Genomic DNA, 21,472 nt, shown 5'->3' with positions numbered 1-21,472 from the left:
TAGGTGTTTCTTGTGGCTGTTTTACATAAAAATACAACACACACTCTTAGTGTCAAAAAATGGAAATCCTTGCAGGAACAGTCTACTTATGTCAGGGTAAACAATCTGTGTTTTTAAAAAAACGAATGAGCCAGAACGTTACTTCGAAAATAACAATTTATTTAGATAATGGGACAAAAAAATAAAAAACTAATCCCTAAGGAGGACCGACATACGGTCAAGGACCACCAGCACCCCGATTATATTGTGGCGCATCCGGCCCACACAGGCGGATAATTCGGCCCGACGCCTCTGTTCCTCTGTGGGTGAGAAAAGTGTGGGGATTAATACAACAATAGTGAAACCACATTAAAAAACAAGCCAAAACCAAACTCCAAAAACAAAACAAAAAAAAACTGCATTAAAACACATCAAACTAAAATGTTGTAGGCCAAAAATCCAAGGCCTATGTACAAATTCCGACAGGTGTGATATGTGTATGTGGAAAACAGAAGGAACAGGTAAAGGCAATCGCCCAAATACCCAAAAATGTAGCCAAAAACCACAAAAAAAGGAACCACACATGATTACATACAAACAGTTTGTGTCGATAAAAAAACGCAAAGAAAAACATACCGGAAGATCCAACGCCAGCTACGGAAGGCCCTCCATCGTCCTCCTCGGAGGTGGCTCCATTCCCCAAAGATCGGGGCGGGGTAATGACCGACTCCGGGGAGGGGGTCATTCTAAGAGGGGTGGTTGGTGGAGAGGGGGAATTGGGATGGAGGGGAAGGAGGCCCGAAATTTCAGGCTGAGGGTCTAGGAAGGCTGGGGAGGAGTGGGGAATAGGGGAATTACTGGAGTTGGAGTGTTGGCTGGGGGTTGAGGAGAGTGGCCGTGAGCACCGTCTGGCCGGACGCTGACGGCGTAGTCTTCGCTGGGCCCCTAAAAGATGTAAAAAATTTGGGGTTAGTTTCAACTAGGGGTGAGCGGGTTCGGTTTTACTCGGTTTTACCCGGATCTTTTTATTGGCTATCGCCGAACATGTGTTTTGGATAGCGAATAAAATCGAGCCAAATTTGCGGTAAAGTGGCGATAAGAACCGAGTAAAACCGAACCCGCTCACCCCTAGTTTCAACACAAATCCGCGCCACAAAACAATTTCAAACCCCCCCCCAAAAAAAACAGATATGAGGAGAATGAATAAATATGAAATACAGGGAAAACATGGCCATGCAGATATGAGTACAATGAATAAATATGAAATACAGGGAAAACATGGCCATGCAGATATAAGTACAATGAATAAATATGAAATACAGGGAAAACATGGCCATGCAGATATGAGGAGAATGAATAAATATGAAATACAGGGAAAACATGGCCATGCAGATATGAGGAGAATGAATAAATATGAAATACAGGGAAAACATGGCCATGCAGATATGAGGAGAATGAATAAATATGAAATACAGGGAAAACATGGCCATGCAGATATGAGGAGAATGAATAAATATGAAATACAGGAAAAACATGGCCATGCAGATATGAGTACAATGAATAAATATGAAATACAAGGAAAACATGGCCATGCAGATATGAGTACAATGAATAAATATGAAATACAGGGAAAACATGGCCATGCAGATATGAGTACAATGAATAAATATGAAATACAGGGAAAACATGGCCATGCAGATATGAGGAGAATGAATAAATATGAAATACAGGGAAAACATGGCCATGCAGATATGAGGAGAATGAATAAATATGAAATACAGGGGAAACATGGCCATGCAGATATGAGGAGAATGAATAAATATGAAATACAGGGAAAACATGGCCATGCAGATATGAGTACAATTAATAAATATGAAATACAGGGAAAACATGGCCATGCAGATATGAGTACAATGAATAAATATGAAATCCAGGGAAAACTTGGCCATGCAGATATGAGGAGAATGAATAAATACGAAATACAGGGAAAACATGGCCATGCAGATATGAGGAGAATGAATAAATATGAAACACAGGGAAAACATGGCCATGCAGATATGAGGAGAATGAATAAATATGAAACACAGGGAAAACATTCACACGCAGTTAGGGCCACAAAGACAAACATGAAAACCACAATCCATAAAACTTACGATCTGCGATCTGCATGCGAAAGCATGCCAGCAAGCGGGGCGTCCGCCGTTGCAGGTCCGACCACCTGCGCTCCAGCTGCCCGATCTGGCGGCGTGAGCCAAAGGAGCGCAGGCGGGCCCGTACCTCCGCATATGCGGAACGCTTCTCGCGGTTGGTGATGGGTGGAGGCTGGTTGGTGATCCGCCTATCCATCACCTCCGTAAGCACCAGCAGCTCGCGTCTGGTGAATGCGGAGGCTCTCATGATGGCAATGGTGTTTTTCTTAAAAATCATTTTTGATAAAGTGCACCAAAATTTTATGATTGGCTAATGTATTTGGGTAATTAACAGGAGCAATTCTATTGGTTAGTGTATGAGTCATGTGTTCGACAGGGCCAGAAATCTGTTGAGACTTATGATAGGCTTGATGCAGTGACATGCGTAAGCAAATTTACATAAAGAAATGAACTCCGGGAAATATGCGGCCTGAAACACAAATAGAACAATTATTTAATTGAGGCTAACATGTATTTTGACAATTAAAAGCGAATGTTTAAGCCGTACGTATTCTGCGGGTAAACACAAACACGGACATGAATAAAGTTTATTGCATTGTGTTAAAAAAAAAAAAAAAAACAATTTAGCGAATTGATATATTGATTGGCATGATACGATTGAGGGAGGTAGGCAGAATAAACGAGCAGTTAATCGAAATCTGACAGTCCAACTTCCGGGTAGTACTAGTGCGTGCGTTCCCTTCAAGCCACTTCGGGGATGTACGCTCGCTATTTCGCACGCTCGTTAGTTAGAGGAGGGGTCGCTTGAGTTTGGGGAGGATGTTTGTCTGCGTGCGAAAATATGAGCGTGTGCTTGAATTTAAATATTTTTTACGTACGCCGAACGTACGAACGGTCACTTGCGTCCGGGTCTGAATGAGGGCCAATGTTAATAAATAGAGCCCTTAATGAGAAAGTGATTGGATAAGCAATAACTATATGGTGTACATTTACGGAAGAAACATATTTTATATCCTCAGCATAGATACATTTGATTCCACCTGGGCAGGTCAGGGTATTACAAGCAGAATGCAGGTTATCTCCAATAATACATCTGATTGTACAAATGCAATTATGATATGTTCTATTGTTTTGTGCATCAAGATATTCCAATGAACCGCAAGGGATGGGATAATGCATGACTTTGCACAAAGTTTGGTAAGATGCACAACATAGCTATATTTTGCTACTAAATTGTATCTCTCTCTCTGTAAAGATATGTTTGCTATTTGTGTACTAAAAAAAATTATCATATGAGGTAATCCTTCAATAAGGGGAAATGTATTAATATGTGTAGATAAACCATACATGCTGACTCTGAGAGACTGACAGACTTCTAGGAGTACGCCCAGAGAAAGTCCTCCGTTCTCCTGGCAGTCAGGAGACATGAGTCATGTCATCTGCATCTCAAGGCTGAAGTAAAACAGAGATGAATGAAAATACATCAATGTGCAGTGGTGGAGGCCTGCACTAACATATGCCATGCATAAGCTCTGGTCCTCCCCTTCCCACCTCTGACTAAATTCCTCCTCTATTCCTCTCCCTATATATACATATATACCTCACCCTCTGCCTGCATCTCTGTTCTCCCTCTGTGTGTCTGTCACCATCTTTGTATTATTCACCCTGTTTCATTCTGGTATTTGCACCTGTCTCTCCATATGTGGTTCTTTGTCTCCACATGCGGAACTCTCTGTCCTGGCACATGGTGTGTATGTCTCCCATTGTCCCCCTATTCCATCTGTTTCTCCTCCTTTTTCTCCCATCTGCTCCCACAACCCACTGTCCACCTTGCACTCCACCCCACTTGCATCTGTCTTCCACTTCTCTCCTCTTCATGGTTTTCTTTCCTGCTGGTCGCCGCCAATCAGAAGCTACAGTATGTGGACAAACAGAAGTGCGACCATGTCCAACAGTAACTGAACTAAATATAACAGGTAAGCACATTTTTTTTTAAATAATGTAATAATGTTTGCTGATTATCTCACTAGGAAACTTTTGGTCTAGTGGTGACATAAAAAAATGCTGAGAAAGTTTGGGAACCATTGAACCATATTGCAAGTAAATTAAGTGTACATTACACAAAAGGAAATATGCACAAAAAGGTATTTTGGCCCATATGTAGAGATATAGACATGTCAGAATGTGGCCACATCTGTCTGGGCAGCTAGGTTTACAACTAGTCATCATCAGTGCACTTGCACCAGCTCTATTCTAGGTGCAGTCTGCAGGTGCAAAGGAGCTCTAAGCACTTCCTAAATAGGCTGCTCTAAACTAGGCCCTCTACAGACATGAATGCATACATGCTGGTATACCCTGGCCCACATTTGCACAAGCATGCCCTCACAGAACTTTGCCTATTTGAGAATGCCTTATCTTCATATTTTTACACAAGGTAAGCCACGCAAATAGGTGTGCGTTAAACTCTTCATCAGCTCCTAAGTGAGCAGTATTTTACTGAAAAAAAACAAACATTGTAAATCATTCTGAGGTGGCTCCAATGCAATCACAGGCTATGCTTTGTGGTGACTTTTTTACATTTGCAAAATACGGCACAAAGTGCCATGAATATGATAGTCAAAGTGCAGAATCTTCTATTTACGTCTCTGACCCTATCTGCCTTCACACTCCCGCCAACCCACTTAACTCCACAATTCCATGCTGCCTCTCCTACCAACTGATTATTTTCTCCCACTACAGCTCCAAAATTTTTCTTGTGCTGCTCCGTACCTCTGGAATTTTCTCCCTCTCTCTACAAGACTCTCCTCCTACAAATCTAAAAATGAGCTCTCAAGACCCACTTCTTGATCAAAGTCTTCTAGCTCTCTAATCCACTGCTCCATGCTCCTTGCTCACTGACTCCCCCTTCTGTGTCACCCCATCTGTCCACCCCCCACCCCCTTTAGACTGTAAGCTCTCACGAGCAGGGCCCTCTTCCCTCAAGTGCTTTCTCTTCCCATACTTATACTATCATCTACTCCATACTGCCTATAACAGCACTTAACCCTTGGTTTCAGCCACCATGCTGTACTGTAAGTCACTTGTTTCTTGTCTTGCTCATTCTGTTTATGTACTTTGAAATGTGCTGCAAATCCCTTGTGGCGCCATATAAATAAAGGATAATTATAATAATAATATTATTATTATTATTATTAGTAATAATATTAATAATAATAATAATTAGCCCAATGTTTGCATTTTTGAAAATAAGCTGATTTCTACCAAATAAAATACACTTTACATCAGAAAATGCCTTGTCAGATAAGCAACAAAATTCTGGTTAGATTTTTTTTTTTTTAATTTCTAAAGACTACATTTTTCTTAAGGTATTTGTTTTTTCATTATTAAAGTTTAAGAAAAACAGTGCATTCATTAATATATGACAAAATACATGAGTTAAACCACTGCATTATACCTCACATTGTGTTCTGAACTATCCCTTGGTTGTTATTATTGTTATGTTGCTACTAATTTAAATGGGTGTTGTATATTAAAATTGGTATCCGGTCAGATGGTCGACATACAGAAGGTTGACATTTCATTGTGTTAATTATCGGGGGCCAATAACCTCACTTCCCACTATTTCTTTATCAATTAATGGCACAACTACTGTATTCTGCATTGTCTTGGAGTTATCCTGAACTCCTCCCTCTTCTTCAAACCAAATATTCAAAATCTCTCAGAGTCACGTCGTTTCCATCTCAAAAATATTTCTAAGCTCAGACCCTTTCTCAACCAGGAAGCTACTAAACCCTCATACACTCACTGGTCATCTCTGGATTGGACTACTGTAACCTCCTCCTATCTGGCCTCCCCAACTCCCATCTCTCTCCAGTCTGTCCTCACTGTTGCTGCTCCACTTATCTTCCTCTCCAAATGCTCTACATCTGCCTCCCCTCTCCTACAAGCCCTCCACTGGCTCCCCTCCCATTCAGAACCCCTTTCAAGGTTCTTACACTTGCTTACAAAGCCCTCACCAATTTCTCTCCCATTTACATCTCTGACCTCATCTCCCTTCACCCCCCTGCCTGCCATCTTTGTTCAACCTCTCATGCCAACTAATTACTTCCTCCCACTCCTCCCTCCAAGATTTTGCCCATGCTGCTCCTCACCTTTGGAACTCTCTACCTCTCCCCATCACACTCTCCACCTCTCTACAATCCTTTAAATGGACTCTCAAGACCCACTACTTCATCAAAGCCTTCCAGCTCTCATACTAACTTGCTGCTACATTCTCCTTCCTCCCCTTCTACCCCATCTGTGTCACTCCAGTTTGTCTGCCCCTCCCCCTTTAGAATGTGAGCTCTTATGAGCAGGGCCCTCTACCATCTTGTGCTTCTACTTACTTTACTGTCATCTACTTTTTATTCCCCACTAGGGTACATAACATTTGCTTGCTTATGCTATGTTGCTTATTTGGGTGTTATGGTCGCTGATGTAGCAATGTATATTATGTCCTTGTCCTGCATTTGTATTGTATTTGTACTGTCAAAACTGGATTATTGGCTGAGACAAGATCAGTTTAAAATTGAAGCATGCGCGACGCCATCTTGCAAATGGCAGCTAGACTCCATTTTAGAAACAAGAATCTGCAAGACGCCATTTTGTGACCAGCGTCACTTCAAGTTACAACTCAGGAGCTAAGAACAGATGGCAATGTTTTTGTTAATCTACCAAGGGCAACTGGAAGAACAAGCTTCCTGAATAAAAGTAAATAGAATAGACAATGGGTATTTTTACATACAAATTGGGAATCCCTGGATGCAGACAAAGTATAGTTGTGGCAATTGTAATATAATCCAGGCATTGATCTACACAATTGGATTTGTCTGAATCCTAAACAGGTCAGCCCCACACACAGACAGGATGGCCCCAACTTCACAGCTTGAGATGATAACACAGTTTCCTTTGAACACAGGAAAGGTGGGGGCCTGCTGACAGAGGGCATGTGGAACTATCTGGCTCAGCATGTCACACTGCTAAAGTGCACCCATCTTCATACACACATTAATATGTCTTTATATCAAACCCCGAATACTCACACATTACATATTCACACATAAGGTTTAATAAGCTTTAAAGTGTATGATTTAAGTTGGTTCAGTTAGTTTAAATGCTGAGAAATAAAGATATTTGATAACTAAGGTATTATACATGCTAAACAAGTCGTGTTTGGAGTTGTACTGATGCATACTCTTTTTACAGTATTCCGGTGTTATCGGTGGGGAGATCGCATCATGCATTCTCGAGTTATGGATCGCAGAGCCTACAAGCAACAAAATGTATATTTTAGGAACAGCTGTTAGGATGTTGCAGGGGGCGTGAAGAGGAAGATCCCCAGCTGTTAGAGGCAGGGAGAGTCTATTTGAACTAGCCTGTTAAATGTGCTGTAACAGATGCTTCTCCCCTGGGAACCAATGATACCAGTAACAAACTTCCCTATTGTCCTGTTTATTCTGGGGGGTATAAATATGTGTGCACGAACGCTGGTTCTCAGTCTTCGTGCTGAACGCTGTATGACTAGGGGTCTCTTGCTGATGCCTATCTCCGGGTCCGGAAGCGCCTGCGTATGTATACTGTACTTGGGTCTGTATAATTTTCCTTTTGTGCCTAAATTGTGTCTTGATCAATTGCGTGTAACTGTCTGAACTTTTACCTGAATAACACTTGTGCTTTGGAACCACAGATTCCACGTCTAAGTCTTTATTTATGGTATGACTGCGTACGCAAATTAGCGTCTTCCTTAGAGGTTTATAGGAAGGGTTTTAGAAGGTACAGGCAGGGGTATATAGAGGTTAATTTTAATATTAACAGTACTGTAAGTCACTGGTCAGTTATTTATTTATGTACTTTGTAAGGCACTGCGGAACACTTGTGGAGCCATATACAGTAAATAAACGATATAATAATAATAACTAACATATTTCACATACCAATGCAGATCCAACACGGCTGATTTTGACAGGGTTGCCTCTTCCAGAGAGATCAAGTTCCGCTTTATCCATTAAAAAAAGGCACGCATCAAGTACCCTCTCTTCAAACTAAAAAATGATATCATTACATTAGAAGGAAGTTATATATTAATATTATTCATCCCCTGCTTAAATTACTATTAGCAATTATTAATATATTATAGAATTTTGTCACATCTGCTGCTGCGAATTTATACTAATGTCACAGCCGAAGGGCTTCCTACTGAAATGCCTACTGGCTGCAATCCGCTGTGGTGCACAAATACTGGAGTTGCACCATCGAGCAGACAGCGGTCACACCATAAGATATTTGAGCAACCCTATGGTTGGTCAGAATGTCCGACGGTGCTTGGCTGCCAGTGCCAGTGGAACTGTGACTTCCGACGCAGTCCGTGAAACCAGCACACCCTAACACGCCCTCTGATATGTCTGCCAATGAAACCCACTGCTCAGGAATGCATATCGGGATTGCATGGATCTCCGTGCAATTCCGATCTGCATCCCGTGGTGATAACCATTGGGACATGTGTTTCAGGCACATGCGCAGATTTAAAACATTGGGATATTATTAATGTTCTCTAACAAATTACTTGTATGAAGTGAAATGAACATTGGCCCTCATTCAGAGCCGCTCGTTAGCGGCAGTACGCTCGTTCCGAGCGATGTTTGCACATCTGCGCATGCGTACGCTTTTTAGTACGCATGCGCGAACCAGTCAGTGCGGACGAAAATCGTTTGTACGCTATATAGCGAGTGCCTGCTATTTTGAGTGACAGAATGAGGCGTATGTGGGTGGTAACTGGGGAAGGTGCTTGAAAATGGGGAGTGGAGATCCGAACGCAGGCGTGCTTAAAGGTCAAAACGGGCGTTTTATGGGTGTGTATATTTAAAACAGCAGCGTCAATGACCACGTCACTGGGTTATTTTAGAGCCAGAACTGCTCGCAAATTTGTGGTAGCAAACACCAACCACAAGAATAGCGAGCAGTTCATACGCTGGTCGATGTACTCGATTAATCTAATAAATAGCGGACATGACGTATGGTGCGAGCGGCCAGGGGGCGTTTTTAACAAATAAACGAGCGGATGTTTTGCTCGTTCGTTCAGACTTAGAGGTGTGAACAGACTGCAATGTGCGTACGGATCATTTGAATAGCCACCCCTTGTTTTTAAACGAACGACCGCAAATAGCGAACGGCTCTGAATGAGGGCCATAGTCTTGCTTAGTACATGTAGAAGGTTAGACAGATTGATGTGTCAACACAGAAGTAAAACAAAAGGTTATGGGTGTATTTGACTAAATAACCTTAAAATTGTAAGTACAGATACTATGAAGTAAAGAGTCTAAGTGTAAATTTACTAAAGTGAGCGTTTTTAGAAATTAGTTTTAGAAGAGATGTTGCCCATAGCAACCGATCAGATTCTAGCTATTATCTTCTAGAAGGTGCTAGTTAAATGTTAAGTAGAATCTGATTGGTTGCTATGGGTAACATTTCTTTTAAAACTAATTTCTAAAAATTCTCACCTTAATAAATTTACCCCTAAGAATCTTGTCTGTCTGAATTTTAAACACGCTTGACATCGCACTGACACGAGTGAGTTTGTGTAAAACAAACTCACAAATTTACGAAGAATCGTGTTGAACTGAATCGTGTTTTCCAATGGTGCATGCATACGTGTTTGCAAGTGTGTGTGTTCAGTCGTATTTGGACTGAACACAATAGAAGTGTGTATCAGCAGCATGTGACCTGTGCATGCTTCTGTGTGTAATAAAAGCATTAAATTGCTACATTGCTATATTAAAAGCATTCACACCCCCGTGGTGCCTAGAGAAGAGAAGAGGACCAACTGACGCCTAGGATGCCTACAAGACAAGGATGACCAACTGGCACCAGGGAGTAGGTAAGTATGTGATTTGAGTGGGTGTGAGTGTGAGTGCGGGTGAGTGAGTGGTTATGTAATAAAATAATAAAACATTTGGTGTGTGCATACTGTCATTATTTTAATACTTCTTTTACATGGTGACTATAGGTACCAGTGGGCACTTAATGCCTGGGCTTGCTGGCATTGTGATTCTCCAAGTGCCAGCAAGCAGGGCAGGCTTGCTGGGACCTCTAGTCCCACAGTAAAGGACAATATTAGTTTAAATCTAAATTTTACACACATCAACCCCGCACCCAGCTCCCAGGTGTGCGGGGGATAGCCCAGGCCTGGGGTATACTCGGGAGGAGGACCCCTTTATTGGGGGGGTTCCCACCTCCTGAGGACTCCCCAGCCTGAGCTTACTAGTTGGGGATTGGTTAATGCTTTGGCTGGGGGATCCTGGCTGTGGCATTACCCTCCGCTAGTTGAGCCAGGTGCTTGTTTCAGGGAAATACAGGGAATCCCTTGTTTCCTCGTACTTTCTGACCCAGGACCGTTTCAAAAAGCCCGATGCTGGTTCATGGAAATACGAGGGACCGCTATGCATTTATTTGCTCATAATTCCTGAACCAGGGCTGGTTACATTTAACTATTTAATGTCTTTATTGCACTCAGAAGCATGCACAGGTTACACTGATTGTGCATACTTCTGCTAAACACACTGGAGGGAGTCTATTTTTAACTTTTATTTTGTCCCAAGTTTTCTTCAGTTACGATCGTGTTAGACACAATTCTTGGTAAATTCCTGTGTTGTATTCCTGTCCATGTAAAGTACTTGCGAGTTTGGCCAATTTTGTATTTACTTTTATTTGTATTTTCACCTGTGTTTTTCAGAGAGATTCGTGTTTTGTTATCTGTGCTTGCCTTTAGTAAATCTCCGTGTTTGAAAACCAGGGCCAACTCGCTTGTGAATGGCATCTCGGGCATACATGATTCTTAATAAATTTACCCTTATTAGTCTATTTTTTTTTAAAACTTAACAAATGGGATGATGAAACTTATTAAACTTTGATCATAGGTTTACAGAACATGAAGATCACATTTGTAGAAGAACATCTGTTGATGAGTGAAGATATTTCTAGTGAGCACTGATACATCTCATTTTGAGGGCAGTGCAGAAACTAATATGTAGAGAGAAGATATTGTGATGAGATGATAACTAAATAGGACACTGTGTTACAGACATTCCTTGCTGTTTGCAGTGGGTTGGGTACGGGATGCCGATGCTCGGGATCCCGGCAGTCAGAATCCCTACGCCGGCATCCCGACATGGTTAGGATACCGACACCTTTCGGTTAACATCCTATCCCTACCCCTGAACCTAACCCTCCCTCCCGCGGTATATCCCTAACCCCCCCCCCTCGCAGCCTAACCCTATCCCTCCCCCTAGTGCCTAACCCTAACCCTCCCCCTAACCCCAATACATGCCGACGGGATGCTGGCGGTTGAGATGCTGGTGCCGGGATTCTGACTGGTGTCAGTATTCCTGCAGCGGCATTCTGAGCACCGACACCCTAACGGCCGTGGTATAAACTACATCCCATTGAAGTGGCATGTGTCTTAAAAAAAATTTTCATTTTGCACCAGTTCAAACCTTATTTTCTTCAGGGTTTAATCCACACTTATATAGTATATGTCAAAGCAAGTGTCACCTGTGACCAGCCAGTTGATATCCAATTTTTACCATAATTTGATGAAATAATTAGATTATAAATACAGTACAATCTGCTTCATGCTCACTAATAAATAAGAATTCTCACCTGTCCATATTCCCAGCTTCTTTTCTTAATATTGGTAATTTCTCCATTGAAAATGACACCAACATCATTCATGACATATTCTTCTATTTCCCTCTCATCATCCATGTAAACAGCATCTTCTACTCATAGTAACACAGGTGTTAGTTTAAAGTGGTTGCTGTCTATTCATAAACATACAATTGTAGTGATGCAGGCTTTCAGTTTATATTTTTATATTTTTATATATTTATATTTTTAACCAGAACCCTTTAGTTGCTTTTTAAAATAGTTAATTAATAGATCATTAGATACATACTTACATAGGTCCTCATTAAGAGATGTACACTATTCTGATATTTACTCAGTTGAGCGATTATCGGTTGACTACACATGCATCACGTTCGCACTGCCCATGTGCCCAGGTACCTATGCGATGCTACTTGCAGAGAGGATTTTGTCGCAAAGAGATTGACAGTCAGGGGGAGGTAATGGAGACAACAAATGCAGACGTGTCTTAGCCATTTTTTCGTGTGTGTCATAGCCTGGGTCTGCGATCCCATATGCAGATAAAGTAGCTCAGACTCAGTTCAGGTGGCCATTCTGCGTGACCATAGGGCTACTCAGATGGATGACAATCCAATGATCTGCGATGGCAGCTGCGTATTTGTACACACTTGCTTGGGTTTGCGAAGCACAGGTCGGTGTCTCAATACATTTCCAGCCGGCTATCGCAGCTGCAAATGCATTAGCGTATATGTCTGTATCAGGTCCAAAGTTAATACACACACATAGGGTTATGTAAAACTCACACCTCTATATTATATACACATATATATTTTTTTTTTCTGTTTTGATGATGTGTATATATATTTGATGTCTGGGCCATGTCTATGGCTCTATATAAAGTGTTGAGGTATTTGTATGTAAACAAATGGGCATCCTTGCCCTGTGCTGGCACCTTGATGGTTAAAATCTTGGTTGTTTTGATCTGATGCACTCTGTCAGGGAGAGCGGCCATTTGATTCATTAGTGGCTCAGTACAGTACAATGTTGTAGGCAGGGCCGGATTAAGCCTTCGGGGGGCCCGGGGCACTTAAAAAAGGTTCTACTTCCCCTCTTGTCAGCAACACCCCTCTGGCTGTGCCAGATGAGCGCCTCCTATGTGAGTCCCTCCCCCTGCACCTCCATGAGGCAGCCGCTAGAAGAAAGTGAGGCTTTCCAGTTCTCATAGTATTTGGTTCAAATAGCTTTGGGTGCCGGGGTGCAAATAGACGGTTAATCTCTTTGGGTAGTGAGGGTGGGAATGATCTGATGGATGCTGATAATGTTACGTAATAGCTTTATAGTAAATAGAGTATGTCAAAATAGGCCAAGATCAGTATAGGGTTGCAAGATAGATATTGCAGGTCAAACTTGAGAAACCACAGATAGAGATTAATTATGAAGATGAAAAGAAATGAGGTACAGAGATGGTAATAGCATGAGAGGTATTAATGGGGTATCCACTTAGCGATTTGAGCAAGTGATTGCACAATAACGACATTGTTATCGTAATCGCGCATGCATCGGGCAGTTTAGGTAGGAAAACGACCAGCGATGCGCGTGCCCGCTGGTCATTTCCGACATCTATCATCACTCGTACATGCTGGTCAACCTGACGATCCCGTCAGGTTCAGCATGTGCGTGGATGGTGGATGTGCCTAGACTGAACGTTCAGTGTAGGCACATCACTAAACATGGAAACGACAGCACGATTACAATGTCGTAATCGTGCTGTCGTTTCCATGTCTACTAGTGGATACGCGGCTTTAGCTAGCTGCTCCCAGCAGGGGTGTTGGGTCAGTGGGTGCAGACAATGTTCAGGTCTCTGTGGCTGCAGCCTTTGGCACACAGTATATAAACTGTATAAAGGAGACTGATTCCTCCTGCTCTGATGGATTTATTAGGAGAGCTGCTCTTGCTGAGGCCAAAGGTGCAACATGTGACTGAGGAATCTGTTATTTCAGCTCTTTAGCACCAAGAAGAATCCTCCCTCCAGTCTCTCAACCTCTCCTCCTGGTGTGCAGTGGCTGTAAATTTCTGTTATCAAAACAGTTAGAGCCCTTATCTCCCACCTTCAAGGACTCTGGGCCTCATTCAGAGGCGGTCGGAGGATGCAAGCGGTCGCTCAGAAACTGGGCGGCCACTTGCATCCTGACCGCCTGCCTCTGTTGCGGTCGTTAGGCTGTGGGTTAACACCCACAGCTCTAACGACCGCTCCGGTGATGGTCGCGATGGTCTCTGACCATCGGGGCTTACGACGAGACCCTAGGGTAGGGTCTCCCTTGTCGTAAGACCCGGAGAGCTTCTGGCTCTGTCTGAGCCGGAAGCTCTCCACTGACATCATTAGTGATGTCAGTGGGGCCTCCCCCAAATGGCAGGCATTCCCATAGGAACGCCTCCGTTTGGACTGCCAACCCCCCGGCCCGCCTTCCAAACGGGGCGAGCTGTCAATCAACATCGACAGCTCGCCCCCTTTGGATCGAGACCGGCTACGACCGGCACTGTCGGTCGTAGCGGGTCTCACACATGCGCATGCCGGCGCCGTCGTGCGCATGCTCTGTGGGTGCCATCATCCCGGTCCGAGCGCATCGGCGCTAACGACCGGGTCTGAATGACCCCCTCTCTCTCTCCCCCACTATGCCAATTTGTTTCTCCCTTTGTTCTGCACTATCCTGAGCTGTGTGTGCTGTCAGGCTACAGTGAAAAAGTTGCCACTTTTACTACTGTACCTTATAGCTCTCATATGCCATCAGATTGGCATCTGCAGCTCTGTTCACGCTCCTTGCATGGATGGATCACTGTGCCTGTGCGGAGCAGAGAGTGAGGGGAAGGCAGGAGAGCACAGTAGTCTCTGTTGTCTCCTCCCCTTCCCCTGTCATGTTGTGGAGCTGCAGCTTGATGGTGACTGACAGTACTGTACAGTAAGCGCTGCTGATTGGTCAGAGAGGGCATCTGCTCCCAGCAGCAGCATGTTCCACTCAGCTGACTTTCCTGGCCTGGCTGTAACCCCCTCCCCTTCATCATCACTGAAATGACGGACTCCTAGACAAATAGGCAGAAGTCCGCAGCCATTTGAAATAAAACAAAAACACAGATTCGGCAGGAGGCCCCCAGAGAGAGGGGTCCCGGGGGTACTCGCCCCCTGTGCCCCCCCTTAATCCGGTACTGGTTATAGGTGCTCATGCTGGTTTGACCATGATACTATAGTTATTTTGAACTGAGTGTTACAGTATATAATTAGAATATTAGATGCTCCTTCCTGAGGGGGAGCAGCCTCCGATCGGTGCCCAATTTGTTTACTTATGCTTCTCAGGCACATCAGCTGGTCTGAACAGGAACAGGAAGTTAGGTCACTGGCAAGCTCAGTTTCTGATTGTGAATCCATGTGCAAATTGAGAAGCAAAATGTTGACATGTAAAGTATTCATGTGCCAAAAAATATCTGTTATCTCTATGTGAAATGGTGTGTGCCCATCTTGATTTATGTCTGCCTCATACACATATAATTTTGCACAATTGTGAACAGAGGCAGACAGTGATGATGATGGCACCAACACAAGCAAACTGCTGACACTGATAGCCGGTGCTTTCTTTGTTGTCAGGGAATAAATATATTTTGTTTTTGTGTTCACCTTGACTAACTCTATATTCGTCTTTTAACAATCATTAATGAATCATATTTTTGGAGCTACTGAGGTACTTCTTTTCACACTACTAAATCAAACAGTATTAATTAATGTAATATATGGCTAATAAAGGAATTATACATTTTTCCATGTACCTAATTTTTTTAGAACAGTTTTGCTGACATCAAGTCCTAGAATACAGACTGATAAGACTTTAATACATCACAGGACATTGTTTTACATTTGGCACCCAAAGCAATAACTGAAATGTAAGAATTTCATCATCAAAATAAGTTTGCATTAGCAATAACCCAGTGACTCTAAAAGTAACTTTATAAAAACAAATATTTGGAACAAACAAAGTTATGTACCATAATATAAACAGTTAAACTATGATAAGTTTATTTATATTTATTAAAGTTGTCCTGTGTAAAGAGTTTAAGTGTTGAGTAAGTAAATGTCCTAGCCGCTGTTGCTTACCTTTACACCAAGGATTGAAGAGAATATAGGTGTCTGTGTTAGAGTTTCTAGGTGTCCTCCGTATCTCATAAGAGGTTAACACAGCAATATACATGCGGAATTTGCCTATGATGCAGTCAGGTGCTGATAATATGCTCAAAGTAATGGAGTTGCTTTCCTCAAGAATGATTTTTGCTCCCCATTTTCCTGCTTCTAGGTTGTCCACAATAGGGATTGGTATGTATGTACCTTTGCTTTGTTGTGGGTAGCGACCTGAATAAGACAAAAACACAAAAACAGTTAGGCATTGCCTTGTGGATTAAAGCAGAAGATAATGTAAACTTGACAATTTTTGTTAAATTTTTCTATAACCTTAGTATGTTCTACATGGCTTTAACTAAAGGCCTGTTTGAAATGTTCTGCAAGAAAACAGTAGTTAGACGTGTTATTTTTCCATTGTTTGTAAGAACTCACATCCCATCATGGTGGCTCACTTAAAGCCTAATTCAGAGGTGGACGCAGACGCTGTTGTGTCCTTTGGCGGTTGCCTGTGACTTTATGCAAATGCCACTACAAAGTGCTTGCCTGGTGTACACCCATGTCTATGAATGTGCAAGGACTGAGATGCCCACTTTTGTGCGAGTGTAGATGCTCTAATACCTCCTGGTGCATCTTTAGACACCACCATCGGTTACACAATCGAAACTTGCATAAGTTCTATGACGTGCAGATTTTCACACACGAATAACATGCTCATAAGATGGACCAGTCACCGCCCAGGAATGCCCATTTCTGATACCATGCACCTCATCACAACTGCGCTTTGGGTGTACACACTGTGTAATGCATGCACTGTACTCGTTTTTATGGATTTTTGCGCATGCACAGTAGCATATAATCGTTTAACACCATGAACATCGGCATTGCGTGTGAGTCTGAATCAGGTCCTTAATGTTATGTAGGCTTTCCCTTGTTTTATATTTTTTTATATTTTGGTTCCCTTCCTGTCTAATTAGTTTAGGACATTCTTAGTCCTTGTCCAAGTAAAGGCAATGTCACTACAGCAATTTCTTGCAATGTTTAACTAATTGAACTTCTGATTTCACTACTGATTGTAGAACTAGTCATGAGCCTTATTTACTACTATAATTAGCTGTTATAGCTGAATGCTGTTCAAAAGGACTGAAAAATAAAAATGTTCTGTGGATACAGCAAAATTGCAAAATATCCTATTTTGATGTATAGTAAAGGAAAAGGAACGGTGCCTATGGCTCACTAGTTTGGTTGTTGAACAGTTTATAAACTCTTCTTCCCTATTCTGTCTTGGGTACTTGCTACATCTGTATTGTGATGAGTACCACTATTCAAGGACAAAATAAAGAGATACTAACGGGCAAGAAAGGATTTTCACACAAAAGTGTTAGTTCATTGATTGACTAGGTTCCCAGGTTCAGTTAGCAGCTGGCAAGCATTTAATACGGAATATCACCTGACATGCACAAGTGCGACAGAGGTCCACCTCTGCACAGTGCAATATCAGTGTACCACTGTGCTGGCATCCAAGTCATTCTTACTTGTAGGCCATAAGAAGGACTGTGGGAGAGCTGCATAGTCAGGTCTCCGAATTAGAGCACAAATGGTTCTTATGAAGGTAAAAGACAGGCTGATCCTCGGTACATGAATATATATTAATGAGGTGTATTAACTAAAGTGCGGGTTTCTAAAGGTGGAGATGTTGCCCATAGCAACCAATCAGATTCTATTTATCTAGCACCCTTTAGAAGATAATATCTTGAATCTGATTGGTTGCTTCATAACATCTCCACTTCTGTAAACCCGCACTTTAGTAAATATACCCCATAGTCCTTATGCTGGAATAAAGCACAGAAAGCTACTAAAGATGGGGGTGAGGCAGTAGTTACTCTAATATTGGCAGGGCACTGAAGAAACAAATTCCTCAGGGAGGCTGTCATGATAATAGCCTGACCAGGAATCAGAGACATAGAAATAGAATTTACTGGTGTCCCAAATGCCTGTTTTCTTGTCACTCATCACGTTCCTAAATAATCCCACGAAAGATTACTGTACATGTCAAAATGTCTAAATATTGGTTCCTGCCATGTTGTTAATCTGTTTGATCTCAGTTTTTTTTCATTAAAAATGTATCCATTAGATGATATAATGAACGATTGAACGATAATGATATCATTATCGTTCATTATATTGTGCAGTAGACATTGAGCTCACACTGAACAATATATCGATTAGTGTCGGCACCCTCCCTCATCCCCGAACCTGCGCAACCTGACAATATAGTCAGGTTGGACAGTAGGTTCGGGTGATGAGAGACGTAGTCAACGACCAGCGAGTGCGCGCATCGCTGGTCGTTGACGGCATATCCACTGCACGATATAATGAACGATTGAAGAAAAATTATATCGTTATCGTTCAATCGTTCATTATTTTGTCTAGTGGATACGCGGCATAATACAAAAGAAAAAACATCAGCAGACAAGTAATGATAACATTATGGTAGGACATTTACATTATAAATCGTATAACAGGCACATTCCAGAAGAGAGGGAAAAAAAATTATGTGGACGTGTTATCACAGATTCAAAAATCAGTATTTAATCAGCTTAAGGGAAGTATATGATATATAGCATGCCAGTTCAGACTTCTTAATTTTACAAGATGGCTTAGTTAATACTTAATGTTGCTCATCACGTATTACATCTAAGAATTGAGCCAAAGGTTATTCCTGAGCACCTGAGAAGATGGCACTGGTTGTTTCCGTTGTCCACTAGATGATAGTGGCAGCCAAAGGATTATGTCTAATTGTAATATAATGATGGCATAGGTTTGTAGGCAACTGGGGAGGCAAGACAAAAGTGTTTCAGAGAAAAGGGGATACATATATATTGTTGTTGTCTATATATATATATATATATATATTGATATACTTGACCTCTAACCAAAGACCAAAATATTAACAATTTTAGGCACTCACATAATATAAGGAACCAGATCATAAACTATCCACTCCAACATTGGTTCGAGGCGATGGAGCCAATGTAGCCTAGTAGGCACATAGTGCCACCTCTATAGAAGCTTATTTAAATGTTGGCTGTGTTGTTCCACTCTTCTCCATTAAAAGTCTCCACCAGACCTGCTTCCCATGTTCGCTCACGGTGATCTTTGGACAACGAACTTGGGACAGTTAGTTTGTTATATTATATAATAATGAGATTAGGCTTATTGATGAAGCCTACTGGAAATCTATGGATTGTTTGATCCACTTTAATCACGCTGAGGAGATTTTTGTGTTTCGTTGGCTACCTCTCGGGCAAGGAGATGTTTGCTAGAAAATAACTGTTTGCTTTTAAGGCTTTAGGTTAATCCAAAGTTTTAATATATTTTTTTATTAGTATAATTATTATTATTATTCATAACCATAATAATAATATGCCAATGATCTGTACATTCGCCATAAGGAACCTGTACAGATAGGTATATCTTCTTGCCACATATTGGACATATTCAGACATTAGTTTCATATCTTTGTATGTAACAGTATATACATTAATGTACTGGAAAAATATTGAGTTACATTCAATACTTAAAGTATTTTTAGAAGCACATTACAGTGGATCTTCACGGTCGGCAGCTATTTCTTTTATCATTATATTGGGTAAATTAACAAATGCACATGACACTAATCAATTATAATGGATTTTAAGCATTCCTGTTACATAATGTAACCTAAAAATAGCTTAAAACATTATATACATCACTCCCTCCTGAAATCATCATTATGAATTAGATTATATAGACAATTTGTTGATAAAAGAGATGAATCTGAAAGAAATATGATATTGCCACATGAAATAGACTGTTTTTATGAATAAAAATAAAATAATAAACTGACTTGCAGATATATAACATATAAACTTTTTAGTACAGTGGAAAGTTGTGCTATTAGAACTCAATAAAATGTGTAAATTAGGAAAAAAAAAATTAAATCTGTATAGTGTGTGTAAAATATACACATAGCTCATAACCTTGACACAACCTTATTAGCTCTAAGTAGACAATCCCTTGAAATAATGTTATATACAGCTGTCAGTTTAATACTGAATGCTTCAGATACTTTGTCTATGTTACCACCATTTTTGGGGATTTTATCGGGCTATTATTATTATATTATTTTGTATTTTATTTTTGTTACCTGAGCTCACAATTTCATCACTTAATGATTATTTTATTGCTTGTTAAAATAAACAAAACATTTATATTTAGCATGCGCTTACAGTAAAGGCCCCCATACATGGTACAATTTTTTAAACTATATGGCTGTTTACGACCGATTGGAATGACATATCGTTTTAAAAGTGCTGTGTATGGGCATAATAACGATGCCGACATGCGCTCCCACTGGCGTTGATCGTGGTCCCTGATCTATTCAACATGCAGAAAGATCTCGACCTGTCTTTCACGAATAGACACCCCTCGCTCCGTGTGTATGCACGATGAGCGATTTATCATCACTTTTCCTGGCCATTCCTCTCCACCATTTTGTGCCAGCCGTCAAAGAGATAGAAGATGCATTGTGAGGAAATTTGCTGCCAAAAGATATATCGTTAATGATTTGCAGTCGTTAGCAACCCATCTATATTGTTTGATCATTTGTACAATCAGGAGTTCAAGGGAAATCGCTAACGAGATTAGATCATTGCCTACATTGTACCATGTGTACCAAGCTTTAGTACTTGGCTTTTAAATTGTACTTCATTTTTCCTGAATATTCACATGATTTCTTGATTATATACATAGGGCCGTATTCAATTAGCGGCAAAAACAGCGTTTTTTTCACCTTAGGTAAAAATGTCAATTTTTTTGCCAAAAAACTGCAATATTTTCTGCAAAAAACAGGCGAAAACACAATTGGTGAAAAAAAACTGGAGATAAGTTTTCTCCATTCCAGACCAGGTGAAGAAAAATGCAAAATCCCTATTTTTGGCTAAAATGTGGGTATTTCTTTCAGAACGCTTTGGACACCCCCTTAATGATAAATGACCCCCAAAAAATTTTGTGAGTTTGTGAGCGAAAAACGGCCACGCAAATTTTGGCTAAAAAAAATAATGTTGAAAATGGTTTTAATGTATTGTGTCTAATTTTTGGGGGGGGACGGTATGGATGTGTGAAGTATTTCAAACATCGCACACGGTCGCAGCAGGTTTTTTTTACGTTTTTTAAAATTGCGTTTGTACTACACGAAAATATGCTTGCACCCATTTTAACGTACCCCCAATTTACGTGGAACAGTAATTTCCTGGAAAAAAACTTGCTTCCTATCATTTTCAACATTTTTCATTTTTTTTCACCCAAAATTGCGCGGTCCTTTTTTGCCAAAGTGATGAACTTACTAAATTTTTTGGGGGTAATTTATCATTAGGGGGGGTGTCCAAAGGGTTCTGAAAGAATTCTCCAAATTTTTAGCCAAAAATAGAGATTTTGCATTTTTTTTTCGCCTGGTCTGGAATGG

General features: G+C 41.2%; 1 protein-coding gene across 1 annotated transcript in view; it reads right to left on the bottom strand.

The window, feature by feature from the left end:
• The window catches only part of F13A1 (coagulation factor XIII A chain), a 205,196-nt gene that overhangs the window by 132,951 nt on the left and 50,773 nt on the right, over positions 1-21,472 (bottom strand). The window contains exons 4-6 of the mRNA XM_088471783.1: positions 15,949-16,200; positions 11,823-11,941; positions 8,102-8,209 (exon numbers count right to left, since the gene is read on the bottom strand). Of these exons, the coding sequence (XP_088327909.1) occupies positions 8,102-8,209; positions 11,823-11,941; positions 15,949-16,200 (479 nt within the window). The remainder of the gene's footprint in view (positions 1-8,101; positions 8,210-11,822; positions 11,942-15,948; positions 16,201-21,472) is intronic.

Source organism: Taudactylus pleione, unplaced genomic scaffold (genome assembly GCF_031769625.1).
Source record: "Taudactylus pleione unplaced genomic scaffold, aTauple2 ptg000116l, whole genome shotgun sequence".
NCBI classification, from domain to species: domain Eukaryota; kingdom Metazoa; phylum Chordata; class Amphibia; order Anura; family Myobatrachidae; genus Taudactylus; species Taudactylus pleione.
Note: the sequence above shows the minus strand (reverse complement) of the source record. Positions and strands in the feature narration are given on the sequence as shown.